The sequence below is a fragment of the Peromyscus maniculatus genome, chromosome 16, assembly GCF_049852395.1.
Source record: "Peromyscus maniculatus bairdii isolate BWxNUB_F1_BW_parent chromosome 16, HU_Pman_BW_mat_3.1, whole genome shotgun sequence".
Taxonomy (NCBI): domain Eukaryota; kingdom Metazoa; phylum Chordata; class Mammalia; order Rodentia; family Cricetidae; genus Peromyscus; species Peromyscus maniculatus.
In genome coordinates, this window is record NC_134867.1 from 41,965,311 (window position 1) to 41,986,700 (window position 21,390).

The following is a 21,390-nucleotide window of genomic DNA, read 5'->3' on the forward strand; positions in this document are numbered from 1 at the left end:
TTATTTTTTTTAATTGTGTCCAGACAATGCATCAGCTACCTGTCCCTGGATCTACATACTCTCTTCTGACTTGTTTGCTTTGTTTATTGCTCTGTTATATGACTATCTGTATTCTGGACATTGATATCTTCTCATGGTTTTTTGTGACTGCCTTTGTTATTACCTTTTAATTTCCTTTATTGTTTATTTAGATCTCTCCTTTTAACTTCTGAAGATTATTAATTCCTTGAATGGCAGGAAGTAGGCATTGCTTCAAATTACTCCCTGATTGAATTAGAAGATCGTTGTATTGGTCCCCTAATAATGTCAGAGGAGCAACCAGATGGTCCAGCTGTGACAGCACAGCCAGTCAATACTGGATATTTTTAGGAGATGAATTGTATCACGGGGGAAAAAACTCCCCACAGAAAGACTGAGTCATGGGCATGGCAGATTGGCTGGTACTATTTGCAGTAAACTCTGGCTTACTACTTTCTGACTCATGATTAAAACATAGATGGATTAACACCATTTCTCTTTGGCTTTTGGTGTAGGGAAACATTTTTAATATTCGTGGTTGCAGTTATAGCTGCAGGAAGTGAGGCAGAGATTGAGGAGGCTGTAATTCAGCCCATAACATCGTCACCATGGTAAGAGACAGTGACCAAGGGGGAGCTTCTCTCTCCCCAAGGAAGACAGGAATGAAGACAGCTTGTTCTCCAGCAGTGCACTTGTCCTGACTCCAGCTCTCTCCAGCCATGCACTCCTCCTGACTCCAGCTGCAGGCCTCCGTGAGGAATGGCAGAGAGACTTTCTCAAGGCACACTCCTTGCCTTCCTGGGCTGAGAGCCGTGAGTCAGTGGTAGCTGTCACCTTGGACTGGTGGCGTGTGCAATTATTTAATGAACAGCTGCCAGTGTGCTTGCCAACTCACCCACCTGCTTGCTTGTTCAGGAGGCAGATCGTCAGCCAACAAAACAAAACAACCAAAGCAAACAAAGCAAACAAAACCGGTAAACTTTGTGAAATTGTAAGCCAAGGAGGATTTATGGAGCAAAGTGCAGCAAGATGTGATCCTCTGAAAAATCTGTTAACCGCATGACCAAAATCACATCTTCAGAGTGAGCTTTCAGTCCCTACCCATGTACATGTACACACACATACACACACACACACACACACACACACACACACACACACACACACACACACTGTAAATACAAATATAACTATACATGCTTACATAAGTTCATGTTAATTTATGATGCATATGTAGGGCCATATCTGGTCATAAACATTCACAAATAACTACATGTGTGTAATATACTTGCACAAAACTACACCTGTACACCAAAATATATTATATATGTGTGTATATATATTATATATATACACTAATATATAGCCTTACATATACACACAAATAGCCATGTACTATTAGAAACCTTCATTCTCAGGAGAATGTTCTCCACTTGGAGATTTGGGTATTTCATTTGTAATAAAAGTATTTAATTTTTTTTTTTTTTTTGTATTTTTCACTGCTGAACATTGTAGGATGAGGGGCACTGGCTAGTCTTTCCAAGTCCTTCCCTTTGTATTGAGCCATCACAAATCCTCCTCTTTGGAAGTAAGCTTGATACAGCGGTACTCCCTTAAACCATAGCACCAAGGTTCTCATTTTGTGGATACATGAACTGATGCCCAGAAATAGTAGACATTTCTCCAAAGTAACCCAGCTAGCTGGCAGCAGATGGGGACTTAGGAATTCAATAGTGATTCTTGAAGTAGTGTCCTCCTTAGACCTGGGCAATGCTATGCTAGGGTAACTCATGATTAAAATGCTATGTGAACTGAGCACACCTGGATTCTCGGTTTCTGGTTGATGTATTAGAACTGTTGATAGTGTTCACAATGGTTGCTGTCTTGCCATGCTCAACAGACATGGTGTAGAGAATGCTGGTGGCTATCACTTCAGTAGAGCCACAAAACCATTATTTGTCCCACAAATTTTGGAGGGTAGAGAGGTTTTTGTTGTTGTTTTTAGAACTGTGGCTCTACTTAGTCAATGCTCTAATTTTTGGAATTATCGTTCTTGTCACTTCATCAAGAGGAGTTTGACATTTTCTGTTGTTACACCGAGTGTGTACGTATGTTTCTAGAATTGGCCTTTGAATTTTTTATTTTTTTTAGCTATGTCAAGTTTTATTTTTGTTTGATATTTTGAGACAAGTCTATGTGGTCTTAGCTGTCTTGGAACTCACGCTGTAGATCAGGCTATCCTTGAACTCACAATGTAGACTGGGCTGTCCTAGAACTTGCTCTGTAGACCAGGCTGGCCTTGAACTCACAGAGATCCTCCTGTCTCTGCCTCCCGAGTGCTGGGGTTTAAGGCGTGTGTCACCACACTCAGTTCAGCTGTGTCAAGTTTAAATATCTCAGCTATCCAGTGTCCAGTAAATAAACAGGAAGGGTGTGGAATGGGAACCTGTGTGTGTGTATGTGTGTGTGGCAGTGTTTAAATGCAATGCATGATAGTCCTTTGTCAAACCATGCATGTGGATGTCCTGTTTGTAGCTTCTTCCACAGAGCTTCTGACTAGAGCCTCATTGCTGTGATCTCTTCCTCTATTCCTTGGCCCTTCTTCCCTCTAGGCTCCCAAAAGACTTACTACATATGCATTTTATTTAGAAAGCCCGAACTCAACCAACGATAGAATAATGCCATATTTTTACTTAGCATTGTAGAATCATGGAAGGATAAAACAGGAAAAAAAAAAAAACTACGAGAAAACTTGGGCGGAAAAAGCCTTTTTAATTGGTACAAACTTTATATGATTCCATTTAGAAAACAATAATTCCAGTGTTTCTAGAAAGATTTGGCATCTCTAAAAATAGTTACATGAACTTGATAAAGAAGAGATAGATTTTTCTGCTTTCAGAGAGTATGAGTTGTTATGAGGAAGGCCAAGCTTGAACACAAAGAACTATAATAAAACATTCTTTGACTATTAAAATAATTCTCCCAAAGCCAATATTAAAGCTTTACAGATTTCAGGGAAGTCATAGCCTCTGAAACCGTGCCAAAGGTACACACATTTGTGAGTGATGTGTTGCTGGGAAACCCTTTTGGATGAAAATAATAAACTTTGGATGTAAGAATGCATAATTCATTGGACGTCAGCACCTTCTGTCTGTCTTCCTAAGCTTTAGGATCGAGACCTAATTGAGATGATCTTACTCCATTCTTTGAAGTTCAACTCTTATAAACAGAAGGGATTATTATGGTGAATATTTGGCTTTGAGTTAATTGAATGTTTAATTTCCAGTAGTGTTGAACTTGGCTGGCGATCCTTGTGATTATAATATGCAAAGCCTCTAAAAACACATGGATTCTCAAATAATGGCATCTTTTTTCCCCCCAATTTTTTTTCAAATGGTATTTTTGTTATTTCCCTTACTGTCTACTTCAAACAAATTTTATACAGTTTTATAATTCTTTTTAACATATGGCTACTGCCTACCAGCTGCTTGTGTGCCTTGGCACACAGCCACATGCACCACTGAAGAATGATTTCCTGGATGAGTAGTCAGGCATCTTCCTTTATCCATGTTTTCTACCTGAGTTCAACTTTTTGTTTTGTTTTCAAGACAGGGTTTTTCTGTGTAGCCCTGGCTGTATTGGAACTTTCTCTGTAAACTAGGCTGGCCTCGAACTCACAGAGATCCTCCTGCCTCTGCCTCCTGAGTGCTGGGATTACAGGTGTGCGCCACCACTGCCCGGCAAACTCAACTTCTTACAGTAGTGTTAGATTAGATATTCCTCCCTTGGCGCTCCTTCTGTCCCCCTCCTTCCCGACTCTTCTGTTTTGTTAGGATAGTCTTCTTTTAGCCCAGGCCGAGAAATTTATGCTGCCAGTGTTATTAGAGGATCTGGTCAACAATGAGAGTGTAAAACTTGTCTGGACAACCCTCAGGGCTTATAGCTTTGATGTCTATGGCGTCCTCACCTGTTGCGTTTGCATATGGGTAGGGTCCCCTCCCCGTTTTAAACTTTTGTACTTCTGCCTGTGCAAAAATTCTTAGAGCAGAAAATGGATTGGCTTTGTAAGCTTCGTCACTCTTATTGAAAACTTGTGTGGATTTCTTCTGTTTGGGAAAAATCCGTTTTACTTAACATTAATTGAGATGTGGGCCAGGCATGATTACTTGATACAGAGGCGGGAATTCAGAAGGCATAGATGCTTTGCAGTAAAGACGAAGTTAGACAGGATCAGTGTGCCGGGCTCCGCTGACTCCCCATGGGAGACCTTGATGTGGGGGATGTGGGGGGTGTGGGGGTGTGGGGGGGTGGGGGATGTGGGGGATGCGGGGTGACTTGGTAGAGAGGGCTGGGACGTGGGAGGAGGGAGGAGGGGGGATCTGTGGGTGGTATGTGGAGTCAGTAGAAAATTTCTTAATAAAGAAAAATGAAAAAAAAAATCCAAAAAAAAAAAAAAAAAAAAAAAGGACAAGGTTAGAGACGTCAGGATCTCAGTAGCCAGAGGGACAGTGACCAGGGTCAGCCTCCTGTAGTCTGAGGACACTCGACCCCTCAAACCCTAGATTCTTTTCCCATTTCCAGCCATTTGCTCACAGGTGGCCAGGAGCAGGCTGCTTCATCCCAGGAAAGTGATGCTGGGAAGTTGAGAGGGAGCTGGCTGAGGAGATGAGGAGAAGCATTAGAGGAAGGGAGCCCCCTCCTTGTGATTTTTCCCCTTGTGGTCCTGTGTGTACGCAGGCCATCTGCACAGGCCTTCCGACACGCTTTCTAAGTCTGTCGTTTGATGTGCCGGTTGAGTTTCTTTATCTTAAATTGGGTTGCCTTTTTCAGCCAAAGTAGTGATGACCTAAATATTTGTGTTCTGAATCTATTTCTGATTTATAGAGCATTAGTCTACTGTAGTACAGAGTATAAGTAAGAGAACTTTTGAACAGTATATAGATACCTTGCAATAGAGAAAAATCTGTAAGGAGTGAAATATACCTGTAATGTGTGATGACTTATATACATGTATGAAAATACATGTGTATATGTACACACAGGTGTAGTATTTATCCACACATGTAGATATGTGTATTATATACGCACATAAGCACAGTGCATATTATGCTATTTAAATGGAATCTGAATAGCCATTATAGCTCTTATTATTTATAATAAATGTAACATCTCAGAATATTTACATATTGTAAATGGGAGTCCTGAAATAACCAATCTTATTGTTAATAAACTGGATTAAGGTACCAGCTTAGTGGAACTGAAATATATATTTGCTATTGATGTTTGGCTGCCAATGGGAAAATTACGCAATTGCAGAAAATTTCCGCATTAGTTATAAATTGCGAACAGCAGCAAAGGCTCAACATTAAAAGTGTCTTGACCCTAACTCTCTTCCTAGTTCTTGAAGTTTCTTTCACAGACATTGTGCCGCGAGGAAGATGCAGCAGGGTGAACAGCCCAAAGAATCGATGAGTCTTAGTCTACTCCATCCAGACTGCTGTCAGCCTCTACGAGGAGCCCGGTGGAAGGGCCTGGGATCTCTGTGGCAGCTGGCGGGGGCTGCTCCCTGGGCTCGCAGCCAGGCACCACAGCAGGGACTCCCTCACTCTCTGGAGATGGTGGAGCAGCATATTTTGCCTCCACTGCAGCTCGGGAGCCCTGGGCTGGGGACAGTGAGGCCTGACCAGAAGCTTTTGCCTCTGGCTCCTGGAGCTTCAGGTCCAGGAGGTTCCCAGGAAGGAGTCCCTGGCTTTGGAGCTCTGGCCCTGTAGGGGTACAGCTGGCTGTAGAGGCAGGTGCTGCCTCACAGACCCCTCCAGCCCCAGCCTGAGAAGCTACAGGAGGCTCAGGACTCCCTGAAGCAGCAGAAGGGTTCAGAAGGGCTAGTTCAGGCTGCTGGGGGATGATGTCACTTCCGCCATGAGGACCAGTCACTGCGGGCTGTCTTGCCTCTGACTGGTCCAGGGTGGACTCCGGATGATGAAGGATGGTGAAAGCTGTGGCCAGGTTTTTCACGGCGCTTTGAACACTGTTGGCTTCCTCTGCATCTATTTCTTTGTCTTCAGAGACATTTGACTCTGGCTCTTCATCAGAGGTGTGCTGACCCTCTTCTTCCTTTTCGGACATTTTCGCTTCTCTGATTTTTTTGTAGAGTTCCTTTCTCTCTTCTTGTAAAGCACGACACAGGTTCTCCAGCCTCTGGATTTTCATCACAAAACACTCATATTCCTTAGCTCTCAGGGCTTTCTGTGACATAAACATACACAAATGGCATGAGCAGTGGATTCCCTAGAATGCTCTCCAGAGACAAAACCATTCGTCCCAGAATTTGTCTACTAGGTTTGAACAAACATTTATGGAGATCACTTGGTTTTTCCATTGTTTTTGGTTTTTGCACCAATTATTAGACTAATAGAATTTTAATCACCATTGCCTGTTCTTTGGAAAAGCAACATGGCGAGCCTTCTTTCTGCTTCAATGAAGAATCTGTCAAACTTAACCTACATGAATCTTCTAAGAACGGGGCAGGGGGGGGGAGGGGAGGGGGCGCGGGTATAAGCAAGAGCTTGCATGAAATGAACAAGACAGACTGGGACTTCACCCTCAACACTGCTTTATGTATTCTAGGGAACATGTCTTCTTGATAGATAAACTGCTGTGTGCTAATGCAGCGGCCATTTGACTCGTCTTGATGAGTCATGAACACATGTCTTGGGAATTGGTTGCAACTTGGGATGAATAGTTAAAGTGGTCATTATAACCACAGAAACTCACCACATACTAATTCATGATGTCGGGCTGCTTAAACTGTTCAGTTTTTCTCCCCCCTCTGGTAATAGTGGTGTGAGTGTGAGCAGGGATCTGCCCCTAACCAGCTTACTACCTACTCCCACCCCAGCTACTGTCCCGATAAGACTCTTCTGACTTGTTAACATGCAGGGGTCTTCACTTGTAAGCCCTGTCACTCATGTCAGAGCTTATCTGTCTTTGCCTTTAGAGTTGGAAAACCTGCAGGTCCTGGCATAACATCAGCAATCTAGTAAATGCTGAAGGAGTTTTAAAAAAGATTTCTTCATATCTGTCTATAAAATAGTCTGTGTAGGGGCTACCTGGGCTGGTGTCTTCTCTCAGTATGGTCAAACCAGTGTATCCATTGTACTTGCTGGGTGATGAACAGTAGACATTTGAGGTCAAGTAAAACCTTCATCAAAACCATTACAGTCCAGCAGGCATGGTGCCACAGCATTCTACTCAATAATCTTGTGATTAAGGTTTACAAAGGTCTCTGACTCTTCCTTAGATTTCTGAATGATCCTTGATCTTAATTTCATTATATTTTAATGTATCACATCTCCCTTGAAAGTCAGCCTATTTTCAAACATAATCATTTGCACTGGTAAGTTATATTGATTATTTTGACAGGATTAGGGAATTGGAGAGAAAAGCTAAGAAAGGAATTTCCTCACCTCTTCGATCATGTCCAACAGAGCTTTGTTACAGTTCTCAAATCGGGCTTTCCATGTGGCTGTATCCTTCTCCAGCTTCTTCATTTTTTTGGTTGTCTACAGAAATTAGAGTGTTTTAGTGTTAATCCCAAGGAGTTAATGTGTCAAGGAAGCAATTAGTTCCACATGTGACACCAAGGCCAGTCCTTCTGCTACCAGCCGGCAAAGCAAACAAATGTTCGATGTCAACAATGCAGATTGCGGAAGAGGAGTGATTTATTTCTGAGTCCTCTAGATCAGTAATGAATAAACTGATTTGCACCAGAGCCAATTCAGGAGGAAGGAAGCTACTTAGGAACACATTGTTGTTGTTGACTTTTCTTTCATTTAAAGTAAAAAATGTCCTTAGTGAGACCCATGAATAAGCTTGCAATTTAGAGCAGTTGCTTTATTGAACAGGCTGCCACACTGAAGAAGCTGGCATTGCCTTTAGGCATTAAATTGTAGATAACCATTCGTGTTTACACCAACACTGCTTTCCACCTTCTCTTTATTTACGCTTATAGGGTGAAGGTGAGCTCACAGAATGTGATTAGTACACATTCTTTTCATCTCTGAAATAGTCCCACGAGAGAGGCTCCATTTTCACCCCTGTTTTATAAATGGGGAAAGCGAGGTGCAAGAATATGTGTTAACATCTAGTGTGTTAACAAAAGAGCCAGGCTATAGATACCTCATTGTCGGCAACAAACGAAGTATTTTTTAGTCACTGAGTCTGAATGTGGGTGATAGAGAAGTGATCAAATCTTCCTTGAGTATAAGGTTACTGGTTATTATTTATTGTGGCCTCTCTGCTTCTGTAAATTGGAGGGTAAGGCTGGTGGTCAGGTATTATTCCCTTTCATGAGCCACACCTAGGTGCTGTCTTCTTTTCTAATTTTTATTTCAGTTATTTTGAGAGCAGGTTTCATTCTGTAGCCCTGGCTGGCCTAAACTTGCTATGTAGACAAGGCTGGCCTGGAACCCATGGAGATCTGCCTGCCTCTGCCTCCTGAGTGAGTGATAGGATTAAAGGGGTGTGCCTGCAAGCCTGGCTACATACTTGCTTCTTGAGCAAAGTTGTCTGAGGCACCCACTGAGGCCAGAGGCTGAGCCCAGACTATCAGCTCTTGCTCTAAGAGAAGATAGATGAGTCTTGAATGGATTTTTTTTGGGGGGGGGGGGGGGTTGGATTATGTGTTAGCCAGATTAGGCAATTGTAAAGTTTAAGTGGTTAACTTTAATAGTTTTATAAAAGATATAGAACCATATTGAGAGTTACACAAACATGCATACCAGGTTTTTTGTTGTTGTTGTTTATCTGGGAATTATTGGATTAACTAATATCCATAAATGAATTTCAGATTAAGAACACTTAATGTCCTAGTCTCAAAATATGCAATTTTGAAATAAAATTCTAATCTTATAACTCTAGAATTTAAAAAAAAAAACTAATGGATACATCTATTCAGAACCAAGAAAAGTAACTTAAAAAATGTTAGTGTAAACGTTACATTATTTCAATAAAATAGATTTTGAAAGATGATTCTTGCACTTATAATTAATGCCAGTGCCTGTTCACAAAAGTTTGTGTGTGTGTGTGTGCGCGTGTGTGCATGCTGGTCCATGAGCTTCCAGAGTATTTTCCTGTTTTCACTTCCCATATCGCTAGAGGCGTTCTGGGATCACAGATGTACCCCACCTCACTCAGGTTTGAACATGGATCCAGGGATCTAAACTCTGGTCACCAGGCTGGTACATCGAGTGCTTTCACCCTCTGCCCTCACTGGCAGAATGCTGGTGCTGACTGTCCATTGGGAAGATACTGTTCTGAATATAATGTTAATGCTCTGTCCATCAGTAACATTTGTACCTTATGTTTGTAAAAGACTTGCAAAAACTTCTAATACATTAATTTATGTGAACTCCACAGCTTTGTGAGTAATGCAAAGAATATAATATCTCAGTTTATAATAAGAAAAATAAAAGTTGAGAGGTAAGTAAATAGCCCAACAGTACTTGGAGGATAGTTACAAATTCGGTATTTGAACTTACTCTTCTATTTTCTTTTTTATAGCTCAACAATTATATTACAATTATGGGAAGGCATCTATCAACTCTAACGTTGTACTTTTAGGTATTTAAATATTTGTTTTGAACGTTAGAAGGTGGAACTTTTTAACTTAATGCTAACTTCTGTCCTTTTTTTTTTTACCGTTTTAAACCTTTATTGATACAATATTATTACAAAACTTATATCTTCACCAGTGAGATGGTACAAAGGGAAAAATATGTGAGGTGTGCAAGGCTAGTATCTTGAACATTATCGCAGAAACCATGTAACCAGGACAGAGAAAATACTCAAAAAATATGTCGTCTGGTTTTCACCTATCTGTCATGGCCTACATGCCCATAACCACATCACAGACATGTTTGTTTAGAAAGAAATCTTTTTGCAGTTAGATTTTCTGGTATCTCAAGTCAATTTCTTGAGGAAGTAATACTTCTTCTAGTCATAACATAATACAGGATGGAACAACATATATATCTGTCTACCTCAGTCTATGTTAAGAGATATGCATAAACAATTGAGTGCTACCTATCTTACTTTACTACATTTCTACCATAAAGATGAAAATGCTGCGTTACATACACACATGGTATTCAATGTTTCTGATATTCTCTTCTATTAATCATTTAAAAAGTGACATTATTGAAATATGTGGACTGAATAGAAAACGTAAGGCATACATTGTCTATCCAAGTTCTCAGAAGGCAGATACATGGGATCATAAGTTCAAATGTAGCCCTGTTAATTACTGAAAACCAAGAAGGCTAGATACAAAGACCATCATAAGGAAATTTGTGTGAATATGAAAAACAAAATCAATAACAATATACCACTTTTCAAGAAATTACTACTTGACAAGTTGTCATTCTCAACTACCTAATATTCAAATACATAATCAGTGGACTATTTGATGGGCAACCCAAGTCTATACATTGCAGCAGAAAAGTAACTATCACCAAATAAACACAATAGCAGAGTAAAATAAACCACAGAATGAATGTAAGGCCCTCCAAATAAAATTCAATAAGGCACTTGCCACACAACTTCTGTCCTCTTTAAAGCTAGCTATTAAGAAGAAAAATAGTGTTCATTCTGGTAAAAATGTATCCTAGCATTTTAGGGCTGTTGATCAGATTAATTTACTGGAAAATTTTTAAAAGACAAAAAATAACAACAAAAAAAAAAACCACTGAAAGTTTCATTCCTGCCTATAAAAATTTCCATGTATCATGAAATGCATTGAAGTATCTTAGCCAGAGAAAAATGAATGCAAAGACCTGCCTGTCAAAAACAAAATATGCCAATCCTCATGGATACGCAATACTCACTTTATCCATTTCCTGCTTGAAAGTGGCAAACACTTCATTGCTTTTTGACAGTGTGCTCTGGAATTCCTCAAACCTTCCTGAGTAGAGGGTGAGCTGTAAACAGAGCAAAGAGTACATCTATTTTAGGGCTGCTTTCAGAATGCTTCCAGAAAAACAACATGTCATTGTTCGTTATTTGAGGAAAAAAATGATTTAAAGGTATTCTCAATACAGGGTTAGTCATGTGTTTAGTTATTGTTTTTACTACAAGGTCAACCTAGCTTGGTGAACATGATTGAAATTTTTCATTTAAAAATTGTGTGTGAGTGTCTGTCTGTGTGTCTGTCTTTAGGTGTCTTCTAAAGCTCTCCACCTCACCGTTTGAAAGAAGGTCTCTTGGTGAGTCTAGGGCCCGCCATTTCAGCTGCACTGGCTGGCCAGGAAGGTTCAGGGGTCTCCTGTCTCTTCTCCCCATCCATAGAAGAGATAGGCACCTGTCACCATGTCTGGCTTTTACATGGGTGCTCGGGATTCAAACTCAGGTCCTTATTCTTTTTCAGCAAGCCCTCTACCCACTCAGCCATCTTCCCAAACCCACCACCATCCCCTCCCTCCAGTTTCTCCCTTATCCCACTCCACAACGTTTCCCTTCCAATTTCTTGTGCTCTATCTTTTGAAGACTCTATTGAATCCTCTTAATGTTGCCTAAAATCTTTTTAAAGAAAAATAAAATGATAAGATCTATCATTACAGATTTATTACGTTTTAATTTTTACAAGTATTTGTTGGTCACTGAACATACATATGCACCACATACATAAAGATATTTATTTAGCACATGGGTCCTGCTTTTGAAATACTTGTACTCCTAATGGAAAGATAAACTCAATGACAACTTGACTATGAGATGTTCGATACAAATTACCAAGTCAGAACTTTATTTTCTTTGAATTTCCCATATAATCAACTTTTACAACCTAAGATAATAAATAGCTGTAGTCTTAATTATGTGCTTTTCCATGCCCCTGACCCAAGAGTAACACATGTGTGTTTATATATGTGTTGTGATGATCATTGCTGGAAACAGCAAATAGAGATCAAAATCAATCTTACATATGAATATCTCCCGTACATACTGAAAGGGGTCTTTGGATATTGCTTGATAGTATTTGTTTGTTTGTTATCTGAGTCAATTGGGGTCAGCTGGGGTCAGTGACTTAAGCCCTGTAAGCCTCTGTTAATGCTTTCTGTAAAGGCCTTTCCCATTCCTTCCCCAGCTGATGCTTTCTGTACTTTTCAGTAATTACACAGCAAAGCCCTTCGTTAGGGACAGACACAGGGACAGGGACAGATTCACAAGACAGTTTTCAGGCAGGCAACAGATTTAGACACGTACAACAGATAAACCATGATGACAGAAGACACAGGGAGTGTGAAGTGTCAAGCCTGGGCTCACTGTGCTGGAGTGCTGGCTCAGAGGTTAAACACTTAGGGTCACAACCAAAACGTCAGCTCTGGACTCACTCTTGGTTAAACAATAGCAAGGGTCGGTGCTTTGATCTCTTTCTTTCATGTGACACTAATGCAGCATTATTATTGACTCCGAGTTATTTATTATTGCGTTCAAACTGATGCACTTGGTGACAATAGCAAAACAAATATTTTAAAATATATATTTAGTATGTGGTGTGTGTGTATATGTGTACTTACATATGTGTGCCTGTGCGCTCACGTGTGTGTGTGTGTGTGTGTGTGTGTGTGTGTGTGTGTGTGTGACACAGCATGCATTTGGAGGTCGGAAGAAAACTCTCAGGAATTGCCTTTTCTCCTGGTACCTTGTGAGAGGATGCTATGGAGCTAACTTAGGTTGTCATATTTGTGCCAAGAACTGGGTATTTCTGCATTGTCTCCTTTATTTTTTTTTACTAGATTATTCCAACTGACCATTTTGTTTTGCTTTGTTTAAAAATTAAATTTTGTTAAAACACACACATAATTAACCACCCTAACCTGTTTGAAGTCTACAGATTAATCTTGTTACGCTCACATTGCTGTACAGCCAATCTCCAGAATATTTCACATTGCAAAATGGAAGCCATTCACATATTCAATAACTCCACAGACATCAAACAACTTCTCATATCCTCCTCCTCCTTCAAGTGGTCAGGTTTTTAACATTCTCCTTTTCTTCCTATTAGACTGCTTGGTCATAGACAGTACAATTTGTGTGGCTTATCAATCGCTCGGTCAGCCAGCACGAATGTTATCTTATTCTAACTAAACTTTTGTACTTCTCATTTCCTTAGTGGATATTTATACTATGGAGTTGGCCTTCATGGTGACACATTGTGTGTTTGATTTGACAGGAGCTATTTCCACTTCTGCTTTGGGATTTCAGAGAAGTGTGGAAAGGCTATCCCGAAGTCTTGCCAGGGACAGAAATAGAAGTATACTACTCCATGGTTAAAAGTAACAAAGATTGCTACAATGTATCACCTTAAAACTGGCCAAAGGGCTCACTTTCTGTTTTTATATTCGGTTGTGTTTGGAGGTTCGTGCATCAGTGGAGGACAGAGTCTAACTTCCCAGGCTTGGGAGTCAGTTCTTTCTACCAAATGGGACCTGGGGATCATCACACTTGGCAGCAAGTGCCTGTACCCACTGAGCCATATCAAACTGGTCCTCATGTATTCCTTTAACTGAACACCAAGTTCTAGTTAGGGTAGGAAATGGAAGGCACTGTGCCTAGAAATTGCCTTAATAAGACGGTGAGACTTGACATGGAAGCCAGTTCTGTCCCATAGTGGTTGTAGAGAGCTCTTCCCTCATCTAAAGATAAGGAGAGGATATCTGAGTCTAGAGACTATGATTATACTGTTAACAGTTTACTCCTTTTTTTTGTTTGTTTGTTTTTTTTGTTTGTTTGTTTTTCCAGACAGGGTTTCTCTGTGTAGCTTTGCACCTTTCCTGGAACTCACTTGGTAGCCCAGGCTGGCCTCGAACTCACAGAGATCCGCCTGGCTCTGCCTCCACCGCCGCCGCCTGGCAACAGTTTACTCCTGATCATTCTCCTCGGGTGGTATTTCGTGTCTGAGGTCTCGGATACTGCTGACATTCCTGTTTGTTACTGTCCTCATCCTTATTGATCTGATGACACTCTGGTAATGACATGACAGTTGTATCTAACTGGTCATCTACGACAGCAGCTCTGTTGCCTCAGTTTATATAACTGAAAGCCAGACACCGCTTTCCTAAGTGGGAAACACGTTCCCAACTTACCAGTGTTGTCTTATGACTGATAGTGACTTCAGTCTAGGAAAACGGGCAAACTGCTCTTGGCATCTTTCTTGCTCAGGTCTTCTTAAAAAATGGGCACCAGGGCCTTAACTTCCTGGTGTTCCTACCCCTTTCAGGACCATTAGGAACAACAGGAGTATGTGAGTAGAATTCGCTTGTGTAAGTTGGACAGGGTCACACAGCATCTCTGATCTCAATACCTGGACTCATTCAGGATCAGTGGGTGAGTGAGGAATTAGAAATGCCTGGTAGATACTTCTCAAGTTTGAATGGATAGAGTTGAGAAATGGTATCACATCTTTATATTTTTCCTTCCCACGCCATGAAGTTCCCAGATCCTTGGTTTTATTGAGATGATCAGTCAGTAAAGTGCTTGCTATGCCAGAGTGAGGATCTGACTTTGGATCCCCAACACCTACCTTAAAAAAGCCAGGCACAGCAGTGGGATCTAAGCACCAAAGGAATGGAAACAGGAGGCCATGGGTGGGGCTCTCGGGCCAGCTAGTCTGACCAAGTTACATAGCTCCAGATTCATTTCAAGATGAATCTCAAAACGTAAGGTGGGTGGTGATTGGGGAAAGATACATGATGTTGACTTTTGGCCTCCACATACTCATGTGCAAATGCATACACACACACACACACACACACACACACACACACACACACACACTCACACGGACATGGACATGCCCCATAGACACACCCTGAACTCTGATGGCAGCTGAACAAATCACCCTCTAGGCTAGACTCTAATATTAATCTACTCTTTTCAAGTTCATGATCTTCCTTTAGCGAAGCGATTTCTTGTAGACAAAGTGAATGATGCCTTGCCTCAAGTACTGTCCATTGTTTCTCTCAAGCTCTGTGCTGTTAGTGAGCAGAAATGGACCACGGGCTCTGGCTTGACTCTCTGGGTTTTCTCTATCCCTAGACAGTAGAGTCACACCTTCCTCCCCACCCCCCACCCCCACCCCCCGCCACTATCCACAGGTTAGAGACCCACCATGGCTCAATGCTCCTGACACCGTAATGTGATGGGTTCTACAGCTGACTCAAAGGTGATCCTGAGCTTGTAACTCTGAACCCTGTGATTCGGTGGGAATCCAGAAACATTATGTTTCAAACCTCTAATTAGTTTGAAAACTTTCCTTGAATGTTTTCAAAGAATGGAGTATATTGGGGAAAGTAATTTTCCGTCACATTCTCTGTACACATTGCATACATATGCCTTAGGAAGTCTGTCTTCGACAATGCCACCTGTATGTATGCTTGCTGTAACTTGTTATCTGAAGTTTTTTCTTGGTGTATTTTGCAGTGAACGGTAGTTGTTGAATTTGTTCATTCCTATAGGAAGTATGTACCTTTTATTTTTTATAATTAGTAGGATTTTATAGTCAGTTCATAAACATTTACAGTCTCAATGCCAACATAGAAGGTTTCTGATGCCCTCACCTTGCATCCATTTTCTCTGTGAACTCACCATCCCTCTAGGGCTTGGGCAGTTCTAACAGCAGGTCAGAGTCCCCCTGTGGCCTGTGGCAGGGAATGTTTCCCAGGAGAGCCAGAACCCCATGCCAATAGGGAAGAGAGATAGATAGATAGATAGGCCTGCCTTTTCCATGGAGCCAGCTGTGGCGATGTTTCTGAGCCTGAAATGGGACCTCTAGTAATGTGACCAAAAATAATTCCAATGACACGGGAAGCCACGTCGGAAGGATTCCAATTTCCCCACCACTCCCAGTCAGTCACTATGGACGAGGTCAGTCTCTGACAGCACAGAAACCTGGCCTCCATTTTTTTCTCGTTTTCTCCGTATTATCGACAATATCAACACGTGAAGGCTGTTCAGGACTGACAGTTATAAAGGGTGCTTCCGAACAGTTTTATGTTCCTTCTCCCCTTAGCCGGGCAATGGGTCAGGTGACAGAAAGGAACTGTGACGGCGAAGTGGGAAGCCGGACATTAGCTTGCTGTGACCGACCGCCTTAATGGCATCGTTTGTCTGCAGACCCTTGGCTACAAAACGTTGGTGCTCATCCTTTCTCTATTTTCGTAGCTACCATAAATGTGAAGTCGGTCACGTCTCATCCTCTCCCCATGCCCCGCCACCTCTAAAGCTTTGTGCAGGGAATCTTGGGTCCCAGCCCCTGGGTCCCAGAAGGAGCCCCCACCCCGTCCCCCATGTGCTGGTCCCCCCACTTCACCTGAGTCTGCAGCACCGTCTCCTGCTCCTTCAGCACTTTGGCCTGGAGTTTCCATTCCGCTGCCTGGTTCAGCAACTGCGAGAAAAGAGAGTGAGTGAGTGCATGGGGAGGAAGTCTAACTGGTTTAAAATTGACATTTTTAGTTTACCGTATACGGATAAAACTAATTTCTTCTTCCACCCCTTTCCCTTAAGTATTGTTTTGAGGGGAGACTTTTGCAAAATATAAGTTGACAAAGTTAAAGTTGATACAATAATTAATTTAATGGGTTTGATTCCCATGGAAACTAGTGGCTTTAATGGAAAAAAATATTAAGGATCCAAATCAAGTATCAATCACACAAAACCTAACCTCTCACCAGTCCCATTGGTGAAAAGCTTCCCTGGCAATTACAGGAACTTCCCAAGCAATCCTCTCCCATCACCATCATCAACCTTAGCTTGAACATCTCTAGACACTCCCTCCTGGGCCTGGGTGTGTGTATGACTGGTCCACTATATTAGCATATAGTCTCCAACACAGCACACAAGATGCCTTAAGAAATACGCATTCCCTTTTTTATCCCTGGTTCTTGACACAGTAGTTCAAATGGGTCTGACTCTCCTCAGGGAATCACTAATGGGTCCATTCCCCTTTGGAGAATATAATCTAGGGATGTATAGGGCATGGTTGAAATCTGTGCTTTTCCAACACCCAAGATGCTTTGGCTATCAGTGACCCAAGCAGCACATTTGAGAAACAGAGAAGTTTGTTGGGTTGCTCTGAACTTTCCCTCTGGTCCTAAGAGTCCTGATCCTCCTTCTCCCACAAGGAAGCCTTTCTTATGTAACCACTGCCGCTAGACAGGGTTGACCTGGGAGCAGATGGGTAGACATGTTTTAACTTAAGGCATACATTTATTTGTCAATCCATTTTGATGTACAACTATAGTCTTAGGCTTGGTTCTTCTGGTCAGAGCTCAGAAGGGATTTTTGTTTTTGTTTTTTTAAATAAAAGTCATGTCTACAATGTACCATGAGAATTCTAGTTGTTGACTTCCAGATAATTGTGCCTTGGCCTAGAGATAGTAGTAAAGTATACACTGTCGGTCTTCGGAGAGGCCCAGGACACTGTGGAGTACCAGACCTGTAGGCCCTCTGGCCATCTGAGGGTGTGGTAGAGGCGTGCTGGTCCACGCTTTTGGAGTCAACAGTGGCAGCCTGTTGGATAGCCCTGGTTATTCTGTTTGCCTGGAAAAACCTCACCAGAAGTGAGAACCGGGAGTGGGGTGGGTGGGGATGGGTGGGGATGGGTGGGGATGGGTGAGGGTAGGTAGGCTTTGAGAACTAGGAATGAGGGTTTGTTGTCCACATTTACTTTTTTCTGTCATATTTGAAAACCGTCGCTATGCTAACAAATTAAAGTGACTCTTGTCTGGTTTCAGCTGAACAGAAAGCTTCTGGTCAAATGGTAAGTGGCATCATTTGAGTAACTGGCCTTACAGCTAACTGTCTCACAAGCCCTCTCAGCCTTCACACACACACACACACACACACACACACACACACCAACTGGTGCATGTTTCCATGCCCTCCAGCAACTGGCGCATGTTTCCACGCAGCTGAAACACACCTCTGAATGTGATGTAGTGTCACAGAGCGCTTAAGGCTGGGGACAGATGCGTGTGGTTTTGAAACACACTGCTTCCCTTATCAGTGTGAAACCTTAAGCTGTGTGTCCTCCTTGAGCCTCAGTTTTGACATGTGCACAATGGCCTTGCAACTTTTGGTGGTTCCTTGGAGAGCAATAAACACCACCATTCCGTTTCTTCAATCCAGTCTCAGGAGTCAGCCTTGGTAGGACCCCCGCCCCCCCTTAACATTGTCGTCCTCTTTGGACTGACGGCTGCTTTTACTTTGAAGTAACTGTTCCCCGTCTCCACCTCTTCTTTTCAGCTGCCACCCTCCTAATCCATGTCATCATCACATCTCCCGTGGATTGTGCTGGGAACCCCTGCCTTTTTTTTTTTTCTAGTCCACTTTCCACTCAGGGGCCACATTAACCTGTACGTGTGGGGAGCCAATCGTGTCAGCTCTTTTCCTAAAACTCCTCAGTCATTTCCCATTATATTCGGAACAAAACCCAACCACCTCTCCCAGCCCTATGAATCCGCGCAGTTGGACCCCAGTTACCCCCACACCTTGAACATTTCTCCACTTGCTCCACCATCTCTGACCTTCCCCTGCGGGTGGAGCACGCCGCGGTGGGTCTGACATCAAGCCTCGTCACTGACAAGATACCACTGCTGGAGAAGACTCCCGTGAGGCAGGTCCCCACAAGGCAGAACTTGGCTGCTATATCCTCCCTGCCTGTCCCGATCACTCAGTCTAGGTAGTCCCTCCCGCTTCAGCCCCATCTCAGTTCTTCCTTGTTGGCCTGAGAACTTACTATCATCTAAATACCCTTCCTGCATTGCGTGTTACGCGTCTCTTCCCACTCAGCCTCTAATCTGCCTGGTAGGAGATGGCCCTTCTCTGTCTTATTCACAGCAATAATCTAGCACCTCAGATGCTCTCAGCAGATAACAGGCACTTGAGAAACACTTGTGGAGTGTGTTGAATGACTATTTTGTGTGAATAATGGCCGAGGCCCCCGTGTCTCCCACTGGGCTAGTGCACTGACTTCCCCATAGATGCATGGGCTTGTATGTGAGTAGAGTGGTCGTCTGCTGTGGTCATACAGCCTTCCTAGAGGGCCCCCGACAAAGAGATGGATTGCATCTGCATGCGGACGGAAATGATAAATACATATTCCTTTTCCCGCTGGTGACGCTCCTCCGCTTCCTGCATCAGTTCCTGAGCCTGCTCGAGTTTCGCATCCACCAGCTTCTGCTGCAGCTCTCGGTGCTTAAATATTTTGTCCAGATGCTAAGGGAAGAGGACGCAGAAAAGCCAGGCTTAGGATCAGTGCTTAGAAATGCGAAAATGGAAAACGACTCCCATGAATACAGATTTCCTAGTTTTCAACATTCTAAGGAATAAACACTCTGGCCTCACTGAAGACTTTATATTAAAGCCATAAATTGGTGAGATCTACCCCCACCACCACCACACACACACACTTTGCACTATTCAGAGGGAGCTTCAAAAGGTGGAGGTGCCAGAGGTCACCAGCATTAATGCCTAAAGGCACCAACATGATTTTACTCAATTTGGTAGCCAGTTGGTATGATGATATTCATTAGGCTAGACCTCCCAGACAATGCTCCACTGTACTCCGGCTTGGTATTATGGCCCTTTTCATGACTGTACAACCTCTTTTTGGTGTGTGTGTCAGGGGGTTGAGACAGGGTTTCTCTGCGTAGTCTTGGTGCCTGTCCTGGATCTCGCTCTATAGACCAGACTGGCCTCGAACTCACAGAGATCCGCCTGGCTCTGCCTCCCGAGTGCTGGGATTAAAGGCATATGCCACCACCACCCTGCTGACTGTACAACCTCTTTTAACCATAAAAATGAATATAATGTGTCATGGTGAGTTCTCTGTGTACCTTCTCAAGAGTTGTCACAAAGCCTTAGAGTACCAGCATGCAGTCCCTAGATGTGTGGGACTGAGGCCCAGGCCCCTGAATGCTTTGCTGACTTTGATACTAATGCAGTTTGGATCTGAATGTCCCCCCAAAAGGCCCAAATGTGAAATGCTTAGTATCCAGCCTGACACTATTGGGATGCGGTAGAAAACTCTAGAGGCGGGGCTTGCCAGGAGACCCTCTAGTCTTTGGCAGTTGGTACCCTCCCTTTCCAGGTACCATGAAGTGAGCGGCTTGGCACTGCCACACCTCTCTCACCATGATGATGTGCTGCTTTGCCATAGGCCCCAAAGTCACTGGCTTCACATCTGTGAGCCAGGGCAAACCCTTTTCTTGACAAGCTGAGTGTCTCTTAGAATAAAGGAAAGCTGACAAAAAGAGATGACATGACCTGGGCTCATCAATGAACTGATAAGCAGTCGTTCTCTGACTTCCACATCTGGACCTCTGGACTACCTGTTTCAAGGATGTCTTGACTGAGAGGGTGCCCCATCAGAAAGGAGACCTATGAAATATTGGATTGGGCTTTACACAGAACCAGTGCTGGGAATGTACAACTGGTATTCCAGGCCATTCCTGGCTGAACTTTCTCTGAGGAGAATAGACATTTTCCCTTTGGCTCTCTCTTCCTTTCTTCTTTACTCTTGGATCCTGGATGGAATCGAACCTTGTGAAAAGAGATGGTAGCTAGGCCTTATGGCTTGCTGCGAGGGCTTTCCTGGTTTACCTGACTGCTGTTGCCATGTGCTGCTGACTCGAATATTGTTTTCTTGATAAAATCTTAGCATATTGCCAACCCAGATGCTTGTTGTCTCATTAATGTAAAATATTGAGAATGAAAATCTTTGTGACCGGAAGTAATACCATCTCCAGGCCACTGCTCTCATACATAATATGCAGAAAAGGTACTGTAGTGGCCAATATTGATGGTTAGATGGGGTCCAGAATCAATGGGAGAAAAGCCTCTGTGCAAGCCTATGAGGGACTGTCTATATTTGGTTAGCTTCTGGGCTTGCCTGTGAGGGACTGTCTACATTTGGTTAACTCCTGGGCATGCCTGTGAGGGACTGTCTACATTTGGTTAACTCCTGGGCATGCCTGTGAGGGACTGTCTACATTTGGTTAACTTCTGGGCTTCCCTGTGAGGGACTGTCTACATTTGGTTAACTTCTGGGCTTCCCTGTGAGGGACCATATAATTTGGTTAACTTCTGGGCTTCCCTGTGAGGGACCATATAATTTGGTTAACTTCTGGGCTTCCCTGTGAGGGACCATATAATTTGGTTAACTTCTGGGCTTGCCTGTGAGGGATTATTGAGACTGGATAGGTTGATTGAGGTGGGAAGACCCACCTTAATTGTGAATTGTGCCATTTCATGGCCTGGGCCCCTGGACTGAATGAAGATAAGAAAGTGAGCTGAGCATGAGAACCCATTATTCTC

At 42.8% G+C, this 21,390-nt stretch overlaps 1 protein-coding gene across 1 annotated transcript in view; it reads right to left on the bottom strand.

The window, feature by feature from the left end:
- Window positions 1–2,770: 2,770 nt before the first annotated feature.
- Txlnb (taxilin beta) overlaps window positions 2,771–21,390 on the bottom strand; it is a 43,091-nt gene continuing 24,471 nt past the window's right edge. Inside the window, exons 6-10 of the mRNA XM_006986081.3 lie at window positions 19,171–19,290; window positions 16,385–16,459; window positions 10,902–10,994; window positions 7,485–7,580; window positions 2,771–6,264 (exon numbers count right to left, since the gene is read on the bottom strand). Coding sequence (XP_006986143.1) covers window positions 5,494–6,264; window positions 7,485–7,580; window positions 10,902–10,994; window positions 16,385–16,459; window positions 19,171–19,290 — 1,155 coding nt within the window. The 3' untranslated portion in view covers window positions 2,771–5,493. The remainder of the gene's footprint in view (window positions 6,265–7,484; window positions 7,581–10,901; window positions 10,995–16,384; window positions 16,460–19,170; window positions 19,291–21,390) is intronic.